We start from the raw sequence: 22,004 nt of genomic DNA, 5'->3' as shown, positions 1-22,004 counted from the left end.
TGCAACTAATGTCACAAAAAAAAAAAAAAGTATAAATTTTTGAATGGGAAATTAACTTGAGCTGTTAACTTTCACCTAAAGCACAATTTAAAAAGAAAAAATAAAAAAGACCAACAGGCCCTTTAGAACCACAGGTCTCAAGAGATGAAAGAGGACTTTGAGAACGGCTAGTCCCAGAGTGACCAGACTTTCAGCTTCCACAGACTAATAAAATTAAAAAAAAAAAAAAAAAGTTATATGGCTGTTAAGCAGTAGGGCCAGAATGTGAGGGCAAACTTCTCTGACTCCAACCCCAAGCATTCCACTCTATACCTACCTGATCTAATGGGCCAAGGAAATAATATGCAGGTGGTCCCAAGTTGGGGACCTGTTTCAACGACACCATTGTAAGTTGGTTCTGACATAATTTGAATACCTCTTTTTTTTTTTTTTTTTAGTTTTCATTATTACTGCCTTTTATTATCAGTATCTTTATAAACCCAATCTTTGTCTCTGGGGTTGGAAACGTTACATAAACTTGCAGATATATTTTAATACATACATAGATATTACTAACAATACCAAAAAAAAACCAAACCTGTTGCCGTCAGGTTGATTCTAACTCATAGCGACCCTATGGGACAGAGTAGAACTGCCCCATAAAGTTTCCAAGGAGCACCTGGAGGATTCAAACTGCTGACCTTTTTGGTTAGCAGCTGTAGCACTTAACCACTATGCCACCAGGGTTTCCATTACTAACAATAAGATATATCAAAATAAATAAATAAAATGGAGAGTCCTAAGTGCAATTTGTTGTAACTTGAAGAACACGTCATAAGTTGGGGACTACTTGTAAATGAAAAGACTTATGTAGTACCTAACACACAATAACACTTTATTTCAAAAGTTGCTTATGACATCTGATGTTTGAAAAGGATGGTCTAGTGGCCATTTAACCTAAGGATTCCTGTAGGTTCACTAAATTCTATCCCTATTATCATTTAGAGCATCCGGAAACTATGTACCATGTGACCTCAGCTATCACTGAGATACTATCTAACATTAAAATCCCCCATTCTTGAATCAAGACTCAACACCAGAAGTGTTACAGTTGATTATCATGCCCTTGCTTTCCCAAGATCTGTCGAGATGCAGTCCACTCTGTCACACTATGTCCACTAAGCAAAGACTTCTGTGATATTCCAGTTCAAATTCAATTCAGGGAAGGAGAACAATGCACATTGTATTTGTTAATTAGTTTATATGTCTTTTCTTATGTCAAAATAAAAACCATGCAATCTGCCTTTCTATTTTTGCCTTAAATATTTGATCTCAAATATATCAACCTCTTCTACTTTTATTAGACAGCAAAAGATGAAATAAAAAGCTTAATTACCATGAATAATACATATTAACTCTTCCAGGTCAATAGTAGTCTACCTGAACACTTGACTCAATCATTTTTATTATGTCCTACTAAGTATGCTGTATTTTCTAGGGGAAAAAAGCTAATAGTCATACTTGTTTTTATTAGCTAAGCACTCAACAACTAGCTGAAAGGTCGGCAGTTCTAACCCATCCGGAGGCACCTCAGAAAACAGGCCTGACGATCTGTTTTTGAAAAGTCATAGCCTTGGAAGCTCTATGGAACAGTTCTACTCTGCACACATGGTGTTGCCATGACTCGGAAGCAACTTGATGGCAACCACCACCACCAACAGTATAACAGCTACTTGAAGACCTCACTCACCCAGAAATACAACAGTTTACAAAATTATAATTATTATCACACGCTCTCTGTATAACTGATGAACATTAAAGGTTTTTTTCTCTCTGGCAATTCTCTCTCATGTTCTCCCACAAATAGCCCCTAAAAACACATTTGGAGCTTCCTGCAGAGAAACCCAGCTTCTCATATATCCTTTGCAGAAGAAATGTCCCCCGAGTCTCCGTGAAGAGCATCCCCTTTGAGAAAGTCACGGGTGCAGAAGGGCGGTGCATGGAGCAATGAAATAGAAAACAGACACCTGCTTGATCGGATCAGCCAAATTAATCTTGGGGTTTTGGGGGAGACAGGAGTGGAAGTCAGATATTTTGCATTATTACCGCCAGCACCCCACTCAGTTGTTATCTTTACAGGCTAGAACCAAAGTATACAAATCTTTGCCTTTGAACATTGTGTTATTGTTTTTTTACGAGTCTCCCTAACAGCATCTAGAGGGAGCCCTGATGGTGCACTTGGCTGGAAAAGGCAGTTCAAACCAACCCAGTGGCTCTGCGGGAGAAAGACCTGCCAATCTGCTTTCAGAAAGATTACAGCCAAGAAAACTCTTTGGGGCAGTTCTACTCTGTCACAGGGGTCACTATGAGTCAGAATCAACTCAACAGCATCTAACAACAACAACAGCAACTAAAATGTGTTTAAATTGTGAACCTAAACTGATTGTCTAAACAGGTGGAAAAGGAAATATAAGCAAAATGAAAGAACGCGGCACTCACAGCAATTGGCCTCGTCGGACTTATCCACACAGTCATGGTCACCATCACACACCCACTCGATCGCGATGCAGTGCCCATCTCCACAGCGATGTTTCTTTGTGGTATTGCAGTCTGGAGAAATCAGAAACTCATATAGATGTCAACAACCAGCATAACACTTTTCTAGCTGCATGGCTCACAGTTCCATTTGAAGACAGCCCATCCCGATACCTTCAATAATGTGTATCATGGATGTTGCACAATTGAGATGTTACCTCCCACCCAAATGTGTGCCTTGCTGACCACCATCACTGTGGGGTAAGGAGTGTCTGCTTTTCAGATGAATAAGGTCTGCCCAGCCTTTCCAGGACCCATGGTTTGTTGTTGTTCTCATTTTGTTTGTTTGTTTTGTTTAGTCTTTGTTTTCTTTCTTCATAAAAAATTTGTGGATTTTCCAGCGACTTAAATAAACAGAATTGTGATTTGTGTTTCACCATGTAGATAGCTGGTTTGACATATTTTTGACAGCTCTATTGGATTCTTAAGTTGGTAAATTTGGAATTCAGATATCTCCTTATACCTATCTCTCCTAATGCTAAGTTTAGGTTTTCTATTGAGCTATCCTTAGTATAGAACTCGTCTTTGAGAGCACTGTGAGGAAAGCAATGCAAAATATTTGTTCTTTTTTTTTTTTTCCTTAATTCTTTCTAGCCTGTATTTACTTCTGTCCTAATTTACACATTCCTGGAAAAGAGAGAGAACTAAGTGGTGAGTTTCTTTTCATAGAAGGCAGAATCTCATAGAATTCTTTGCTATCAGAGGTAGTATAGTTTGAATATAAATAGTCTTTAGATTTGTGAATAACAGATTCAATGAGAAACTAATGTGTTTTCATGAGCAGTGCCACTGTCCTAAACAGAATTCTGGTCATAAGGACCATGGGTTTTAAAGGGATTTTGGAGCAATAACATAAAATGTATGGACGATGTAGTACAGAAAAAGGAAGAAAGACACAAGATACAGGATGTTTTATGCAGGGACCAGAAGAGCCACTGCATACTCAGCTTGCTAAAGATGGCAGCCCAGGAGGGGATGAATCTCTAAGGGAAAGTTGTAACTACCAGTATGAAACCCAAAAAAAAAAAAAAAACCCATTGCCGTTGAGTCGATTTCGACTCCTAGTGTCCATATAAGACAGAATAGAACTGCCCCATAGGGTTTCTAAGGTTGTAAATCTTTATGGAAACAGATTACCACATCTTTCTCTCGAGGAGCAGCTGGTGGGTTCAAACCGCCAACCTTTGGTTAGCAGCTGAGTGTTTAACCATGGGGTTACCAGGGCTCCTCCCATTACTAGCGTTAAATGGGAATGGGGACAGTAGCCTCCCTGAATGTGTGAACTTCGTGATATTCTACCATCTTCAGAGAAATTGTGTTGAGTGGTAGGACCCTTCTTTTTCATCTACTATATCCTGACCCTCTCCACTGGCCTATCCACCCAAGCTACACTCACCTCCCACCATTTTCTCCTCTTGTGTCCCCAGTTATCTCATTGGTAAAAGGCGGAGTTGGAGTAAACAATCACTAAGGTCTCTTCCAATTATAATTGATGTATACATTCACCAATTTCCTCTTACGCTTTGTGCCAAGATTGATCAGTCCCAGAAGAAAATCCACATCTATCTGATGGCCTATGGAATGACTTTACTTATGTACATTTTCCAGTATTGCCTTGATGTAGTGAGGGGTAGGTAGACAGGCATTCTGGAAAACTACCTATTTTTCCAGCATGTGAGCCATTACTGACCCTGGTCACTTTGAGACATTCCTCTGATCTCACTTCTGATCCTTTTCCAATGTTTCTATCTATGTTTTCTAATGCTAAAAACCACACACAGCATTTGCCCACTGTCAATCCTCATCCCAGCTTGCGCTTTTGTTCTTACTCTGACGTTTCTAGTACCACTCAATAATACACAACTTAAAAATTCTGAAACTAATTACAAAGTTGCAAAGGTTAAGAAGCAAAAGGAATTAGGCTGAGACAACACCCAGGATTGAATTCAGCTCTTTAAAAATTGGGTTCATTCTTAAAAAGCTATGGAGATCTGCATTTGAACATAAAACAAATGTATGTTCCTAACCCCAGGTGTAGCTACAGCTCTAAAAGTAGTTCTTGTAGTTGTTATTCGTTGCTATCAAGTCAATTCTGACTCATGGTGACCCCATGTGTTCAGAATAGAACTTCTCCATAGGATTTTCAAGGCTGTGATCTTTTGGAAGCAGATTGCCAGGCCTGTCTCTGAGGTGCGTTTGGGTGGGTTCGAACTGCCAACCTTTTGGCTAGTAGTAAAGCGTTTAACCACTCACACCACCCAGGGACTTCGGTCCCTATAGTACGTGGTAATCTAATAAAGAAAGGGTCTTTTGTGATATACAAGGAGGAGAATCAGGTACAGATGATGTAACTATCGATCTACAAAGTTTTGTTCGAGGGCTCAAAATGTAAACATAAGCCATTGAATCTAATCAGAAAAGAAACAAAAAGTATCCAAAGAGAAAAAATACGTACATACAAAAATTTATAAATGGGGCTTACATTAATTTTTTTAATTTGAACTTCATGTTCGCAAATCATCTTTCTTCCCCCTATTTTTAACATTTCTTTAATATGGCTGTTTATGAAAGAAGTATTACATTTGCACATAAGTCATGACTCAGATGGGTAATTTAAAAAGACTTTCTAAAAAAACAAGAAAGGAACTATTTTGTAATTTAACCTGCTGATCATATTAACAAACAATGAGCTACAAATTGTTGGTTATAAATTTCTGTAATTTTAAATTAAAACCTTTAGGGAAACAATGCTTCTACTTACCGCAGTTTTGCTCATCACTCAGGTCCCCACAGTCATCATAGCCATCACACACAAGGCTATAATTAAGACACTTGCCTGTGTGACAGTGAAACAGGTTCTCACTGCAGTCTGCAAATAAGAGAAGCCACCAGTGTGTCATTAGAGCAGTATAGAATGTTGTAGTAGTACGTTACATAGCAACACATGTCATGGGAAGGAAGCCGTAAAGGTAACCTGGTCCACATCTTTGGTTTTACAGGAGAGGAGACTGTGGCCCAGATGATCCAAGGACTTGCTCAAGGTTACATAATAATGTTACTGCAGAACCAGGACAAGGATCTTCTGGCTCCCAAGTCACTGCTTGTATCACTTCCTGAAATTTGTTATCTGACTTCCATTTTACACCACCTGAAAGCTCCATTATAGTCGAAGATCAGATATTCCCAATCCATAGTTCCTAATGAAGTTCATGTTCACACAGAAGGAATAACCTCAATAAGGGGTAAATAGTTTTTTTTTTTTTTTTCCTGGAAATGTTTCCTTTAACATGAAAGTTTAGATTTGTCAATGGTAAACGTATTAAAATTAACATTACCCACTCTCATACAAACACTACCACTTAAGCCAAGAGAGTGTTTTATGACTTGACTCTCAAATAAGCAAGTACTATCCTAGATTATGTTGGCAAGGAAGTTTATAGTTTAATGTTGGGATAAACAACATGCACGGTAATGGTTTCTCAGTTTTAATAAAAAGATGGATCCTATACTTGGATAAACCAGAACTCCTATCCTGCTTCTGCAATCTACTAGCTATGGGACTTTGAGTGTGTTACTTAATCTGATTCTGTGAACTCATCTATGAAACAAGGATAAGATCAACTTCTTAATAGCACTTGGGAGAAGAGATGAATAAAATAACACGTGTATAGGGTCTGAGCCCTGGTGGCACAGTGGTTGAGAGCTTGGCTGCTAACCAAAAGGTCAGAAGTTTGAATCCACCAGGCTGTCCTTGGAAACATTATGGGGTAGTTCTACTCTGTCCTGTAAGGTCACTATGAGTCAGAATTGACTCAACGGCAACAACTTTGGTTTTTGTTTTTTTAAGTAGAGGGTCAGTGAAAGAAAGGAAGACCCTCAGTGAGATGGATTGCACAGTGGCTGCAACAATGGGTTCAACCATAGCAACTATTCTGAGGATGGTGCAGGACTGGACAGTGTTTTGTTCTGTTGTACACAGTATCACTGTAAGTCAGAGCTGACTCAAGGGCACCTAACAACAACAACAAGGCGTCAAGAAAATTTGATGGGGAAGGGATAGTCTTTTCAACAGACAGCGTTGGTACAATTGAAAAAAACGTGAAAAAAAAGAACTCTCACCTTTACCTCAAACTAAATACAAAAATTGACTCAGAATGGACCACAGACCTAAATGTAAGAGATAAAATTATGACGCTTCTAAAAGAAAACATAGAAAAAAATCTTTGTGACCTTGGGTTAGACGAACAATTCTTAGCCACAACACCAAAAGCTCAAGCCATAAAGAAACAGAAAATTATAAATGTGTCTTAGTTATCTAGTGCTGCTATAACACAAATACAAGTATGGTTGGTTTTAACAAAGAGAAATTTATTCTCTCACAGTCTAGTGGACTACAAGTCCAAATTCAGGGTGTCAGCTCCAGGGGGAGGTTTTCCCTCTCTGTCAGCTCTGGGGAAAGGTCCTTGTCATCAATCTTCCCTTTGTCTAGGAACTTCTCTTAGAAGGAATCCTCAGTCCAAGGACGTACTCTGCTCCTGGCACTGCTCTCTGGTGGTAATGAGGTCCCGTCTCTCTGCTCACTTCTCTCTTTTATATCTCAAAAGAGATTGGCTCAAGACACAATCCAATCTTGTAGATTGAGTCCTGCCTCATTAACATAACTGCCACCTATCCCACCTCGTTAACATCATAGAGGTAGAATTTACAACACACAGGAGAATCACGTCAGATGACAAAATGGTGGACAATCACACGATAATGGGGATCATGGCCTAGCCAAATTGCTACACGTAGTTTTGGGGCACACAATTCAATCCATGAGAAATTTGAACTTCATTAAGTTTTTAAAAACTTGTGCTTCAAAAGTCTCTGTTAAGGAAATGAAAAGACAAGCCATAATCAGGGATAAATATTTGCAAATCATATATTTGACAAAGGACTTGTATGTAGAATATGGAGTCCTTGGGTGGTGCAAATGGTTAACTTGTTTGCTTCTAACCAAAAGGTTGGTGGTTTGAGGCCACTCAGATGTATCTCAGAAGAAAGGCCTGGCAATCTACTTCCATAAAACCAACGATGGAAAACCCTAAGGAGCACGGCTTTACTTTGACACACATGGGGTCACCATGAGTCAAAATCAACTCAATGGCAATTGGTGCCCAGAATATATATATAGAACTTTTACATTCAGTAATAAGAGGGGAAACCACCCAATTAAAAATGGGCAAATAACTTGAATAGAAAGTCTTTACCAAAGACATATGTACAGCATATAAGCACATAAAAGTGCCCAGCATTAGTCATTTGGGAAATGTAAATCAAAACCACAATGAGAAATAACTTCACACACATCAAGGTGGCTATACCATAGTAAAAAGATGGATAATAACAAATGTTGGTGAAGATACGGAGAAATGGGAATACTCATACATTGATGGTATGCAGGAGTAACACGTTATTTAAAATGATTCAACCACTTTGGCAAACACTAGTTTAGCAGTTCCTCAAAACATTAAACATTGTTGTTGTTAGGTGCCATAGAGCCGGTTCTGACCCACAGCGGTCCTATGTACAACAGAACAAAACACTGCCCGGTCCTACACCATTCTCACAATCATTGTTATGCTTCAGCCAATTGTTGCAGCCGCTGTGTCAGTCCATCTCATTGAGGGTCTTCTTCTTCTTTCCTGACCCTCTACTTTACCAAGCGTGATGTCCTTCTTCAGGGACTGATTCCTCCTGACAACATGTCCAAAGTCACCATCCTTGCTTCTAAGGAGCATTCTGGCTATAATTCTTCCAAGACAGATTTCTCCTTCTTTTGGCAGTCCATGATATATTCAATATTCTTTGCCAACACCATAATTCAAAGGTGTCGATTCTTCTTCAGTCTTCCTTATTCATTGTCCAACTTTCGCATGCATATGAGGCGATTGAAAACACCATGGCTTGGGTCAGGTGCACCTTAGTCCTCAAAGTGACATCTTTGTTTTTAAATACTTTAAGAGGTCTTTTACAGCAGATTTGCCCAATGCAATATATCCTTTGATTTCTTGGCTGCTGCTTCCATGGGCATTGATTGTGGGTCCAAGTAAAATGAAATCCTTGACAACTTCAATCTTATCTCTGTTTATCATAATGTTGCTTATTGGTCCAGTTATGAGGATTTTTTTTATGTTGAGGTGCAATCCATACTAAAGGCTGTAGCCTTGGATCTTATTAGTAAGTGCTTCAAGTCCTCTTCACTTTCAGCAAGCAAGGTTGTGTCATCTGCATATTGCATACTTGTTATTTATATGAACCATGAATTTCTATTCCAAAATCCGTTTTTCAAAAAATAAGCTACTTAAATACTTTTAGAATTGTACCATTTTAGAAATAAAATGAACCTTAGAAATCATCTTCTCAGCACCTTCATTGAGAAGGCATTTGCACTCACACAAACGTACATGTGCATATATATTCACTCACACTTACACACATGCAGACTTTTGTAAGCAGCTTTTCCCCTGTGCTTAATAATTTTCAAACAAGGATGACCATCATAAGGAAAAATATAAAAGGTCTTAGTTTTCACTTTGGTAATACTACTTCTTCCCAAAAGAGGGCGCTCACTCCCCACCATGCACCCCCTGCTGAATGAGGCTACTGCACACACGCTAACTCGGTGAAGAAAGGCTACCATATTGTTTCTTCTGCCCACCGAGCAGAGTCGAGGAATTTGTGCATCAAGGTATATACTTCTCCTTGGAATGTTTCAAAACATATTTTTGATTTTTGTTTTGTTTTAAACTAAATTATTCTTGTGGGAAAATTTTGAATCAGTATGTCAGAATCAACCATAACAAGGGGGTCAAGGGGAAGGGCAGATTTTTTCAAAGTTAATGTTATTTATTTTTTTTAGCAGTACACTTCACTTTGATTTGGTGGTGAGGTTAGGGAATCAAATATCCCTTTCAGAAGCTGATTTACCTAAGAACACACCGAAATATTTGAAAAGATTCATGGATAGACTTGTGAGGCTTATGCTGGGACTACAGGTAATTCATACTAAAAAACTTATTAAAACACACACAAAAAAACCCAGTGCCGTCGAGTCAATTTCGACTTATAGTGACCCTATAGGACAGAGTAGAACTGCCCCATAAAGTTATTAGGAAATATTTTTTAAATTGATGTTGTTATTTATTAAATTATTTCATAAATGAGGGAGACTCAGGCATCAAAAAATTTTTTTCTCATTCACACAGGCGAAGACAATTTTCCCTTTTTTTTATGACTTGCTTGGTTAGAAGCCATTTTCAGAGGTTAGATACAAAATTAGCTGCATTTGGAAAACAGCTTGTTACCTCTCTAAGGTCTGCGTGATTAGTAAATAAACCTTAACCAGAGGCACTGCATAGCCAGAAACACATGGCAAATAGCAAAGATCACAGTACCCCCTTTTATTGGAATAAATGTTTATTTGAACTGAAAAGAGATGTTGTCAGCGCAATTTGGGGCCAACAAATCAAAATTTTCAAAAGCTCTCTGCTGTGATTTTCTTACTCAATACAAACACAATTTTGCATAACCTCTGGTAGATATTTTTCCAAATACAGATCTTTTTCTTAACGAGTACTTGCTACAAAATGTCACTTCTGATGTTCTTTTGTGTTAATATTTATTTCATTTTCAGATGTCATATGCACACCATTAACTTTGGTCCCTCAAAATTATCATTCACCTAAAGCAGAAGGAGTCCTGGTGGCACAGTGGTTAAGAGCTCAGGATGCTAACCAAAAGGTCAGCAGTTTGAATACACCAGCCACTCCTTGGAAACCCTATGAGTTGGAATCGACTTAATGGCAATGGGTTTGGATTTTTTGTTTTCATTCAGTTTACCCAACCTCTGTGACTCTATGAACATAAATGTTCAATACATAAATTCATCAATGAATATAAATTTTCATAAATAAATCTGAACTCATGATTCAATATGGAGGCTCAATTTCCACCCATAGAATGTTAATCATGGAAGCGACTAAAGAACATTTAGTCCAACCCCGTCATTTTGCAGATGACCGGAGAGGTTAAATGGCTTGTCCAGAGTCACCTAGCTTGTTAGTAAGCAGAGCCAAGAGAAGTCACATTTTCGACTCCCTAAGTTCTTTCTATTATTGACTTCTATCTCTAGAGTAGAGTTTATCAACTGCAGCACTATTAACATCTAGGACTGGTTAGTTCCTTGTTGTGAGGGGCTGTTCTGTGCAGTGTAGGATATTTAGTAGCATTCTGACCTCTACCCTCTAGATACACTCCCCCACCCACAGTTGTGACAGTCAAAAATATCTCCAGACATTGCAAAATGACAAAACTGCCCCCAGTTGAGAACCAGTGTTCTAGAATATACAAACATCACTACAAGATCTAGCTTTAATCCCATCGTTTCCATCAGATCTCTTCACACCAACGCAACACCTGGTGACTCACCCTACTTGAGGGCTTGAAGCCACTTCATTCCAGTTCAAACCCCTGCTGAGAATTTGCATTTCCATCCCCAGATATACTGAATCAGAATCTACAGTTTAACAAGATCCCCAGGTGATTCTTATGTAGAATAAATTTTCAGAACCACTGCTCTACTAGTGGTTCTCAGTATTGATCCCTTACCAGCAGAATGGGAACTTGTTAGTAACGCAAATTCTCAATAGGGCTTTGAGAACCGGAGGGACTGGTTAGAAGCCCTGCCTTACTGCCTTCTTCAGTCACAGTCAAAGCTTCAAACCGGTTCTGCATGGTTCAGTCATGACCAAGAAAGTGAAAACTGAGCTGGCTTCCATTTTTAACATGTGGGTGAAGTGGAATTATAAACGGAACAGGAAAAATTACAGGTCAAAGCCCTGCTAGAAACTTAATCCCCCTCTTAGACAAGGAGGGCAGCATGCCCATTGCATAGCAACCAAATCTCTTGACCCCAGAGAGTCAGAAACAGCAGTGCCCCACTCAAAGATGGTGCCCAACGGAGCTGCTTTGAAAGTATGCCCATCTCCACAGCATTGGCAACAATCCAATCTCCCCCATCGGAAAGACCTCACTACACCTCTTCTGAGTCTCCCAATCCAGGGCTTCCACCTGTAATTTTTCCCGTTCCATTTATCTTTCCGCTTCACTCAAATTTTAACAAATTCAGGTCTGTTCTGATTTTGCTTTGTCAGCCACGACTGAACCGGTTTAAACTGGTTTGAAGCCCTACTTACAGTACTTACTGCCTTTTATCTTTTTTGTTTACACCAATCTTGTGTTCCTTTGTGATATCTCTTGTGTTATATTATTTTAAAATACTGTATGCAATGGTTTCCACATTTATAGCTTATTTCTCTGATTAGCTTAAAAGCTTCATGAAGAAATCATGCCCTACCAGTCTTTATATTTGCTAGATATCGAGAATATGTTTCACAAATAGGAATTCAAAAACATTTAATACTTTGATTCAGTATAACCAGATTGTCACTACACAAAAGTGAGTTTTCCAGCCATCTAAAACTCTTTCCTTTGCTGTAGAATATTTCTTATCTTATTTTGATGGAAATCTTTCTAGTATTTACTTGCATCCTTGTCTTTCTGAAAGAATATAGTAAATGCAGGCATTTTTGCTGACTTAGAGACATCATTTGGGATACCAATTTTTATTTCGTACTGTTTAGGTTGCTTTCTTTCTAAAACAGCTTCATGTAGTGCTGCTTGTATAATCGTTGTGCATATTTTTGTGTTTCTGTCTCCTTTGCAACATAACATCTGACCTTTATCAGCTGTCCCCGTGATTTCCAATGATCATCCTCTGCATCCTAGAGGTGAGAGGTGCTGGGAGGGAGGGGAAAATAGGATAACAAAAACAGCAGAGATAACAACCACAACCATAAAACCTAATAATCTTTGAGAGGCATTGCATGCTAGAAATTATGTGTGTGTTCAACGATGAATATGGGCAACAATTCTAGAGATAGTTAATATTATCATTTCTAGTTTACCTATGAGGACACTGAAGAACAGAGATGTGGAGTAACCTGCCCAAGGTCACAAAGTGAGAAGTAGTAGAGAAGAGATACAAATCTGGGCAGCCTGACTCCATAACTTATACTATTAATCACTACATTGTATTGCAGTCAGTGTAATTAGATAACCAGCTGTCCACTCGATTCTGGACTCATAGCCAATCTAAGTACAACAGAAGGAAACACCGCCCTGTCCTGAGCCATTCTCACAATCGTTGCTATGTTCAAGCCCATTGTTGCAGCCACTGTGTCAATCCATCTCTCCAAGTGTCTTCCTCTTTTTTGCTGACCCTCTATTTCACCAAGCATGACATCTTTCTCCAGGGACTTGTCCCTCCTGATGACATGTCCAAATTATGTAAGGTGAAGTCTCGCCATCCTCCCTTCTAAGGAGCCTTCTGGCTGTACTTCTTTTAAGGCAAATTTGTTCATTCTTCTGGCAGTCCATAGTATATTCAATATTCTTTGCCAACACCACAATTTGAAGACATCAATTCTTCTTTGGCCTTCCTTATTTATTATTCATACATATGAAGCGATTGAAAATACCACCATTCGAGTCAGGCATGCCTTAGTCCTCAAAGTGACAGCTTTGCTTTTTAGCACTTGAAAGGGGTCTTTTATAGCAGATTTCCCCAATGCAATACATCATTTGATTTCCTGACTGCTGTTCCCATGGTCATTGATTGTGAATCCAAGTAAAACGAAGCCTTTCATATCCTCTGCATATCACAGGTTGTTAATAAATCTTCCTCCAATCCTGGTGCTGCCTTCTTCTTTATATAGTCCATCTTCTCAGATTATTTGCTCAGCATACAGATTGGATAAATATGGTGAAATGTTACAACACTAATGCACGCCGTTCCTGATTTTAAACCACACAGTATCCCCTTGTTCTGTTCAAATGACTGCTTGTTGACCTACAAACGGGTTCTGCATGAGCACAATTAAATGTTCCAGAATTCTCATTCTTCACAATGTTATCCGTAATTTATGATCCACACAGTCAAATGCCTTTGCATAGTGAATGAAACACAGGTAAATATCTTTCTGGTATTCTCTGATTTCAACCCAGACCCATCTGATATCAGCAATGATATCCCTCGTTCCACATCCTCATCTGAATTCGGCATGAATTTCGGGCAGTTCTCTATATGTACCACTGCAGCTGCTTTTGAATGATCTTCAGCAAAATGTTATTTGCATGTCATATTCATGATATTGTTTGATAATTTCCACATTCTGTTGAATCACCTTTCTTTGGAATGGGCACAAATATGGATCTCTTCCAATTTCCTGGGGTAGGTGTGTGAGGACTTCCAGTGCTGCATACCTTTTTTGAAGCATCTCAGTTGGTGTTCCATCAATTCCTGGAGCCTTGTTTTTTGCCAATGCTTTCAGTGCAGCTTGGACTTCTTCCTTCAACACCATCAGTTCTCGATCATATGCTTCCTCCTGGAATGGTTGAAGGCTGACCAATTCTTTTTGGTACAGTAACTCTGTATATTCCACCCATTTTCCTTTGATGCTTCCTGTGTCATTCAATATTTTCCCCATAAAATCCTTCAATATTTCAACTCAAGGCTTGACTTTTTTCCTCAGTTCTTTCAGCTTGAGAAAAGCTGAACATGTTTTTCTCTTTTGGTTTTCTAACTCCAGGTCTTTGCACATTAGATAACCGTAGCCTTCATGATTCCCAAAAGGATTTGATTTCCAAAAGGATTTGGTGGTAGTTTTATATGGTCTAAAATGTGCGGACTTTGTAGCAGCTATTTTCCTTGAGGTTCTCTTTACCTCTTCATCTGCTAAACACTTATTGTGTGTCAAGTACTATGCAGGGACCAATTACCCAATAAGCAAGGTACTGACTGGCTTTCTTGTGCTTACTTACTCATCCGTGGTGCACAATTTCACCTGTTCTTCCTGGCTTACTTGTGCTTATTTACTAATCTGTAGTGCACAATTTCATCTGTGATGTGCACTCCAGATTAGTAAGTAAACACAATTAAGCCCGTGCATACCTTGCTTACTCTAAGCCCATGTATACCTTGCTTACTGGTTAGTCCGCCTCTGCTCTGGTCTAGAAGCTAGCTGTAGAATCAAAAGTTTATAGAGCATTAGCAACAAAGGAGACACAAGATACCTTCTAGTTCAGTGGTTTCAAACTGGGCTGCACATTAGAATCCCCTGGGGAGCTTTGCTGCCAGAGCCCTATACCCAGACCAACTGCAGGTGGGACTCCCCGGGATTCTAATGTACAACTACCCTCAATGATGAGGAAAAATGAGGATTAGAGAAGTAGTCTATCTAATGTCAGAGAGCTAGAAATTTTTTTTAAGTTTTTCTAATTTTCAAAAATGTTTCCACTATACCATTAAAACTGTTCCAGGTGATTGGAAATCTGCTCATTCAACAAATACTTAGGAAGAGACTGATATACAAGACAAAATTAGTTAAGGGAGAAAGAAAGTCAGTAGCCAGCCAGATAGCTGGAGCGCTGCTGTAATAAACAATTCACTCCCAAAGCAAAATAGAGCATCCAATATAGTTAAAGATATTCCTGTCATATGAATGTTCAAATTTGAACTTTTATAAAAAAGGACAAGTCAACTGCATCATTGTTTAGAGAAAACAGCATTAGATTTGGAACTATTCAAGCCTGGGTTCCAATCTAGCCCTTTGAAGCACTGATAAATTCATTATCTCCCTAAGCTGCGCCTATGCGTCTGCACAAAGAGAGATAATAGCTCCTTTGATGACAACTAAGTCAAATCATGTAGCTAAATGCTTCTGGCACAGTTGATTAGGTAATTCACAAATATTAAGTCCATTTACTTCCTTCCTTTGCAAATGACTAAAAAAGAAATTAGTTAACAACTTCATAAAATATATCGTTGTTGTTAGCTGACATTGAGTCAGCCCCCAGCTAATAACGACCTCATGCACAGTGGGATCAGATCTTTGTGAGCCATAGGGTTTTTAATTGGCTAATTACTGACACGTATCTGTCAGTTTGTCATACTGTGGGGGCTTGTGTTTTGCTGTGAGGCTGGAAGCTATGCCACTGATATTCAGATACCAGCAGGGTCACCCAAGAGGACAGGTTCCCGCTGAGCTTCCAGACTAAGACAGACTAGGAGGAAGGACCCAGCAGTCTACTTCTGAAAAGCATTAGCCAGTGAAAACCTTATGGATAGCAGCGGAACATTGTATGATACAGTGCTGGAAGATGAGCTCCCCCAGGTTGGAAGGCACTCAAAAGATGACTGGGGAAGAGCTGCCTCCTCAAAGTAGAGTCGACCTTAATGATATGGATGGAGTAAAGCTTTCGGGACCTTCATTTGCTGATGTGGTACGATTCAAAAGGAGAAGAAACAACTGCAAACATCCATTAATAATTGGAACCTGGAATGTATGAAGTATGAATCTAGGAAAATTGGAAATCATCAAAAATGAAATGGAACACATAAACATCGATATCCTAGGCATTGGTGAGCTGAAATGGACTGGTATTGGCCATTTTGAATTGGACAATCATACAGTCTACTATGCTGGCAATGACAACTTGAAGAGGAATGGTGTTGCATTCATCATCAAAAAGAACATTTCAAGATCTATCCTCAAGTACAATGCTGTCAGTGATAGGATAATATCCATATGCCTACGAGGAAGACCAGTTAATATGACTATTATTCAAATTTATGCACCAACCACTAGGGCCAAAGATGAAGAAATAGAAGATTTTTATCAGCTGCTGCAGTCTGAAATTGATCGAACATGCAATCAAGATGCATTGATAATTACTGGCAGTTGGAATGCAAAAGTTGGAAACAAAGAAGAAGGATCAGTAATTGGAAAATATGGCCTTGGTGATAGAAACAATGCCGGAGATCGAATGATAGAATTTTGCAAGACCAACAACTTCTTCATTGGGAATACCTTCTTTCACCAACATAAAGGGCAACTATACACATAAACCTCGCCAGATGGAACACACAGAAATCAAATTGACTACATCCGTGAAAAGAGACAATGGAAAAGCTCAATATCATCAGTCAGAACAAGGGCAGGGGCCGACTGTGGAACAGACCATCAATTGCTCATACGCAAGTTCAAACTTAAACTGAAGAAAATCAGAGCAAGTCCACGAGAGCCAAAATATGACCCTGAGTATATCCCACCTGAATTTAGAGGCCATCTCAAGAATAGATTTGACGCATTGAACACTAGTGACCGAAGACCAGACAAGTTGTGGAATGACATCAAGGACATCATCCATGAAGAAAGCAAGAGGTCACTGAAAAGACAGGAAAGAAAGAAAAGACCAAGGTGGAGGTCAGAGGAGACTCTGAAACTTGCTCTTGAGCATCAAGCAGCTAAAGCAAAAGGAAGAATTCATGAAGTAAAAGAACTGAACAGAAGATTTCAAAGGGCATCTTGAGAAGACAAAGTAAAGTTTTATAATGACATGTGCAAAGAGCTGGAGATGGAAAACCAAAAGGGAAGAACACGCTTCTTATTTCTCAAGCTGAAAGAACTGAAGAAAAAATTCAAGCCTCAAGTTGCAATAGTGAAGGATTCCGTGGGGAAAATATTAAATGACGCAGGAAGCATCAAAAGAAGATGGAAGGAATACATGGAGTCATTATAACAAAAAGAATTAGTCGATGTTCAACCAGTTCAAGAGGTGGCATATGATCAGGAACCGATGGTACTGAAGGAAGAAGCCCAAGGTGCTCTGAAGGCATTGGCGAAAAACAAGGCTCCAGGAATTGATGGAATATCAATTGAGATGTTTCAACAAACAGATGCAACGCTGCAGGTGCTCACTCATGCATGCCAAGAAATATGGAAGACAGCTTCCTGGCCAACTGATTGGAAGAGATCCATATTTATGCCTATTCCCAAGAAAGGTGATCCAACCGAATGTGGAAATTATAGAACAATATCATTAATATCACACGCAAGCAAAATTTTGCTGCAGATCATTCAAAAATGGTTGCAGCAGTACATCGACAGGGAACTGCCAGAAATTCTGGCTGGTTTCAGAAGAGGATGTGGAACCAGGGATATCATTGCTGATGTTGGATGGATCGTGGCTGAAAGCAAAGAATACCGGAAGGATGTTTACCTGTGTTTTATTGACTGTGCAAAGGCATTCGACTGTGTGGATCATAACAAACCATGTATAACACTGCGAAGAATGGGAATTCCAGAACACTTAATTGCGCTCATGAGGAACCTTTACATAGATCAAGAGGCAGTTGTTCGGACAGAACAAGGGGATACTGATTGGTTTAATGTCAGGAAAGGTGTGTGCCAGGGTTTTATTCTTTCACCATACCTATTCAATCTGTATGCTGAACAAATAATACGAGAAGCTGGATTATATGAAGAAGAATGGGGCATCAGGATTGGAGGAAGACTCATTAACAATCTGCATTATGCAGATGACACAACCTTGCTTGCTGAAAGTGAAGAGGACTTGAAGCAATTACTAATGAAGATCAAAGATCACAGCCTTCAGTATGGATTACACCTCAACATAAAGAAAATAAAAATCCTCACAACTGGACCAATGAGCAACGTCATGATAAATGGAGAAAAGATTGAAGTTGTCAAGGATTTCATTTTACTTGGATCCACAATCAACAGCCATGGAAGCAGTAGTCAAGAAATCAAAAGATGCATTTCATTGGGCAAATCTGCTGCAAAGGACCTCTTCAAAGTGTTGAAGAGCAAAGATGTCACCCTGAAGACTAAGGTGCGCCTGATCCAGGCCATGGTATTTTCAGTCACAACATACGCATGTGAAAGCTAGACAATGAATAAAAAAACCGAAGAAGAGTTGATGCCTTTGAATTGTGGTGTTGGCAAAGAATATTGAATATACCACGGACTGCCAAAAGAACAAACAAATCTGTCTTGGATGAATTGTGGCCAGAATGCTCCTTAGAGGCAGGGATGGTGAAACTGCATCTTGCATACTTTGGACATGTTGTCAGGAGGGATCAGTCCCTGGAGAAGGACATCATGCTTGGCAGAGAACAGGGTCAGCGGAAAAGAGGAAGACCCTCGACGAGGTGGATTGACACGGTGGCTGCAACAGCGAGCTCAAGCATAAGAACAATTGTAAGGATGGCACAGGACCGGGCAGTGTTTCGTTCTGTTGTGCATAGGGTCGCTATGAGACGGAACAGACTCGACAGCACCTAACAACAACAACGATTTTCAGAAGCAGATCACCAGACCTTTCTTCCTAGTCTGTCTCAGTCTGGGTGCTCCACTGAAACCTGTTCAGCATTATAGCAGCCCCCACTGACAGACAGGTGTGGCTACGCAGGAGGTGTACTACCCTATCTACCCAGTCCTGACGATTCCAATTCATAGCCTTCCTACAGGACAGAGTGGAACTGCCCCATAGGGTTTCCAAGGCTGTAAAATCTTTATAGAAGCAAACTGCCACATATTTCTCTTGCACAGTGGCTGGTGGGTTCCAACCGCCAATCTTTCAATTAACAGCGAGCACTTAACCACTGTGCCAGCAGGGTATGAGGTGTAATGGTCAGAAATCAAACCTTGGTCCCCTGCATGGAAGGTGAGGATTCTACCACTGAATCACCACCGCCTTCTCATAAATATACAAAATATCTAAGGTGACCCACGCTTTGGGAAAGCAGAAAAGTGCGTAGCTAGAGACCATTTTTGCCTCTGATTCAGAAGCCTGTATTTCTTCTGCTCCTCACTGTGAATGCGCAGCAAAGTTTTCTTCTTCCCTTTTGAGTACCAGTGAGCCCATTCGTGCTCTGATTTGCACTCCAGACCTAATTCAGACTTACACTATTCCTTCACCGCAGGGAGGTGACAACAGGAGTGTGGCACCTGCAGTAAACATGCACGTTGAAAATGCCACAAGCACAAGATGTAAAGCTCAGAAGCAGATGGCTTTGTAAGGTCAGGAATAACTGCACGCAGAGCCTTCAGTGGCTAATGAGAGTTTGCAAAAAATTGTTGAGAGAAGCATTCTGAAGGGATGTGTCTCTCAACTGACCAGACCAGATCGTTTTTGAGGCTTGTCCATAAGGAAAGCCCACAACTTCCTTTATAAGCTCTTCAGCCACAAGGGCACTGCTAAACACCCTGCAGAATATGACAGTAAAACCTGTGAAAGCCAGAACCTGTGTAAGGCAGAAACCTGTCAGAGAAGGAAAACGCAAATATTTTCCACGAAAACGAGAAATAGAAAAGTGGTCAGACTGCACCCTGTCAAAGGTGGAAAACTTGTGAAACCTGAAAAAACAAGGCTATCCCATCGAGATCTAGCTCTCACAGGTGCTATACGAGTCGGAATCGACTCAACGGCAGTGGGTTATGGACTGAATCGTGTCCCCCCAAAATATGTGTTGGAAATCCGAATCCTTATACCCGTGGATGTAATCCCATTTGGGAATAGAGTTTTCTTTGTTACATTTATTAGGCCCTATCACTGTAAGATGTGTCTTAAGCCAATCATTTTTGAGATATAAAAGGAACAGATTAGGCATTGAAGCAAACAAGCACAAATGGGAAAGGATGATGCCATGGGAGATCTCCCAGGAACTGAGGAGGAGAAGTCGAGACAGACAAGCATTTTACCCCAGAGCAGACAGAGAGAGCCTTCCCCTAGAGCTGGTACCCTGATTCAGACTTCTAGCCTCCTAAACTGTGAGAAAATAACTTACTGTTCGTTAAAACCACCGACTTGTAGTATTTCTGTTATAGGAGCACTAGATTAACTAAAATGCCTTATTTGCTCACGGACTAGAAAAATTTAATCACTCAAATTTAATTTCAAAACTGCAGCAGAAAACACTGTTCAAAGTGTGATGCTCACAGCAATAGAGGAAGATCTTGATGAGGCCAGTCTTAGCCCACCATGCACACTTTAATAATGCTGTAGCATGAGCCATAATTAGGAGATAAACTAGCGATCCACCATGATCCCTATAAATTGGATATAATTCTATTGGACCATTTAACATTCTCTGACTGCTGTGTACAATGTTTTCTGCTAAGTCCCCAGTAATAGTCCCTAATGTAAATGCCCAAAACCCATGCTGTCAAGTGGACTTCAACTCATAGAAACCTCATAGGGTTTCCCAGTCTGTAAATTTTTATGGAAGCAGACTGCCACATCTTTCTCTCGCAGAGTGGCTGGGGGGTTTGAACCACCAACATTTTGGTTAGCAGCTGAGCACTTTAATCACTGCACCACAAAGCCTCCTTTCTAATGTAAACAGATATCCGATAAAAACGTTTTCTTATATATAAAATGATATGCCATAGGTTTTTCTGAACAGAAAATTCCAAATTACAAAAGAAAATGATTTACTGAAAACAACATTTCCTAAAATATGTGTTGCATAACTGAAGTTCCACAGGACACTAAAAAAAAACCAAACTCACGACCCATTGCCGTGGAGTCAATTTTGACTCACAGCGACCCTATAGGTAAGAGCAGAACTGCCCCATAGGGTTTCCAAGCAGTGCCTGGTGGATTTGAGCTGCTGACCATTTGGTTAGCAGCCATAGCTCTTAACCACTACACCACCAGGGTTTCCACAGGACACTAGGTATTATGCAAAAGGAAGGAAGGGAGGGGAAGAAGGGAGGAAGAGAGGGACGAAGGAGAACAAGAAAGGAGAGGGGAAAGAGAAAGACAGAAACGTAGGTAGGTGGGGCATGGGGGAGGCGTCCTGTGAGCAAACGAGTTTGAGGAAATATGAAGTTAAGCAAAATTAACAAGGCTTTTTTTTTTTTTTTAACTGCAGGATTTTTTTCAGACCCTTTAATAGGCAATTATGTATTGTAACTCTCTAATAAGTAGATCTGATAGAAAGCACTACCCAAACTTATTTTTTTTCTCAACCATTTTTCAAGACTCAGGCACTATGCAACACCAGTTCGGGAAATGCTGACCTGAGATGTTAGCACAACACACTGCCTTTCAAAAATTACACCAATTGAGCATCCTAAGCCTTCAGTTGAAGAAAGACTTGCTTCACCTGGCAAACAGAGTAGACGAATATCTCAGTTGAGGTCAGCAACCTGGAGTTCTTTAGCCTTGGCAACTCCTGCCGGGGTAAAACGCAGCTTTTCCCGTAGTAACTATTGCTGGTATATAACGGGTATATAACCATTAAAAAGCAATTAGAACACAATTGCATATGGTTCTCTTTTGGATACAGATCATGGAATGTATTCTCAAGGCCAATTTTCCCCTTTAACCTGGGGCAATCATGCAAAATAACTTGGAATCTGAATCCATGATGAACAGACCACTGGCTAATTCAGTTAAAACAACTAATCCAATCAATGTGGAAATAAAGTGAGGATGTTTAAGGCTGAATCTACCCA

At 39.8% G+C, this 22,004-nt stretch overlaps 1 protein-coding gene across 1 annotated transcript in view; it reads right to left on the bottom strand.

Moving 5' to 3' along the window:
- The window catches only part of CORIN (corin, serine peptidase), a 320,896-nt gene that overhangs the window by 81,676 nt on the left and 217,216 nt on the right, over positions 1-22,004 (bottom strand). Inside the window, exons 7-8 of the mRNA XM_049886291.1 lie at positions 5,336-5,443; positions 2,479-2,589 (exon numbers count right to left, since the gene is read on the bottom strand). Of these exons, the coding sequence (XP_049742248.1) occupies positions 2,479-2,589; positions 5,336-5,443 (219 nt within the window). The remainder of the gene's footprint in view (positions 1-2,478; positions 2,590-5,335; positions 5,444-22,004) is intronic.

The sequence above is a fragment of the Elephas maximus genome, chromosome 5 (genome assembly GCF_024166365.1).
Source record: "Elephas maximus indicus isolate mEleMax1 chromosome 5, mEleMax1 primary haplotype, whole genome shotgun sequence".
In the NCBI taxonomy this organism is placed as follows: domain Eukaryota; kingdom Metazoa; phylum Chordata; class Mammalia; order Proboscidea; family Elephantidae; genus Elephas; species Elephas maximus.
This window is presented reverse-complemented; position numbering and strand designations above follow the sequence as displayed.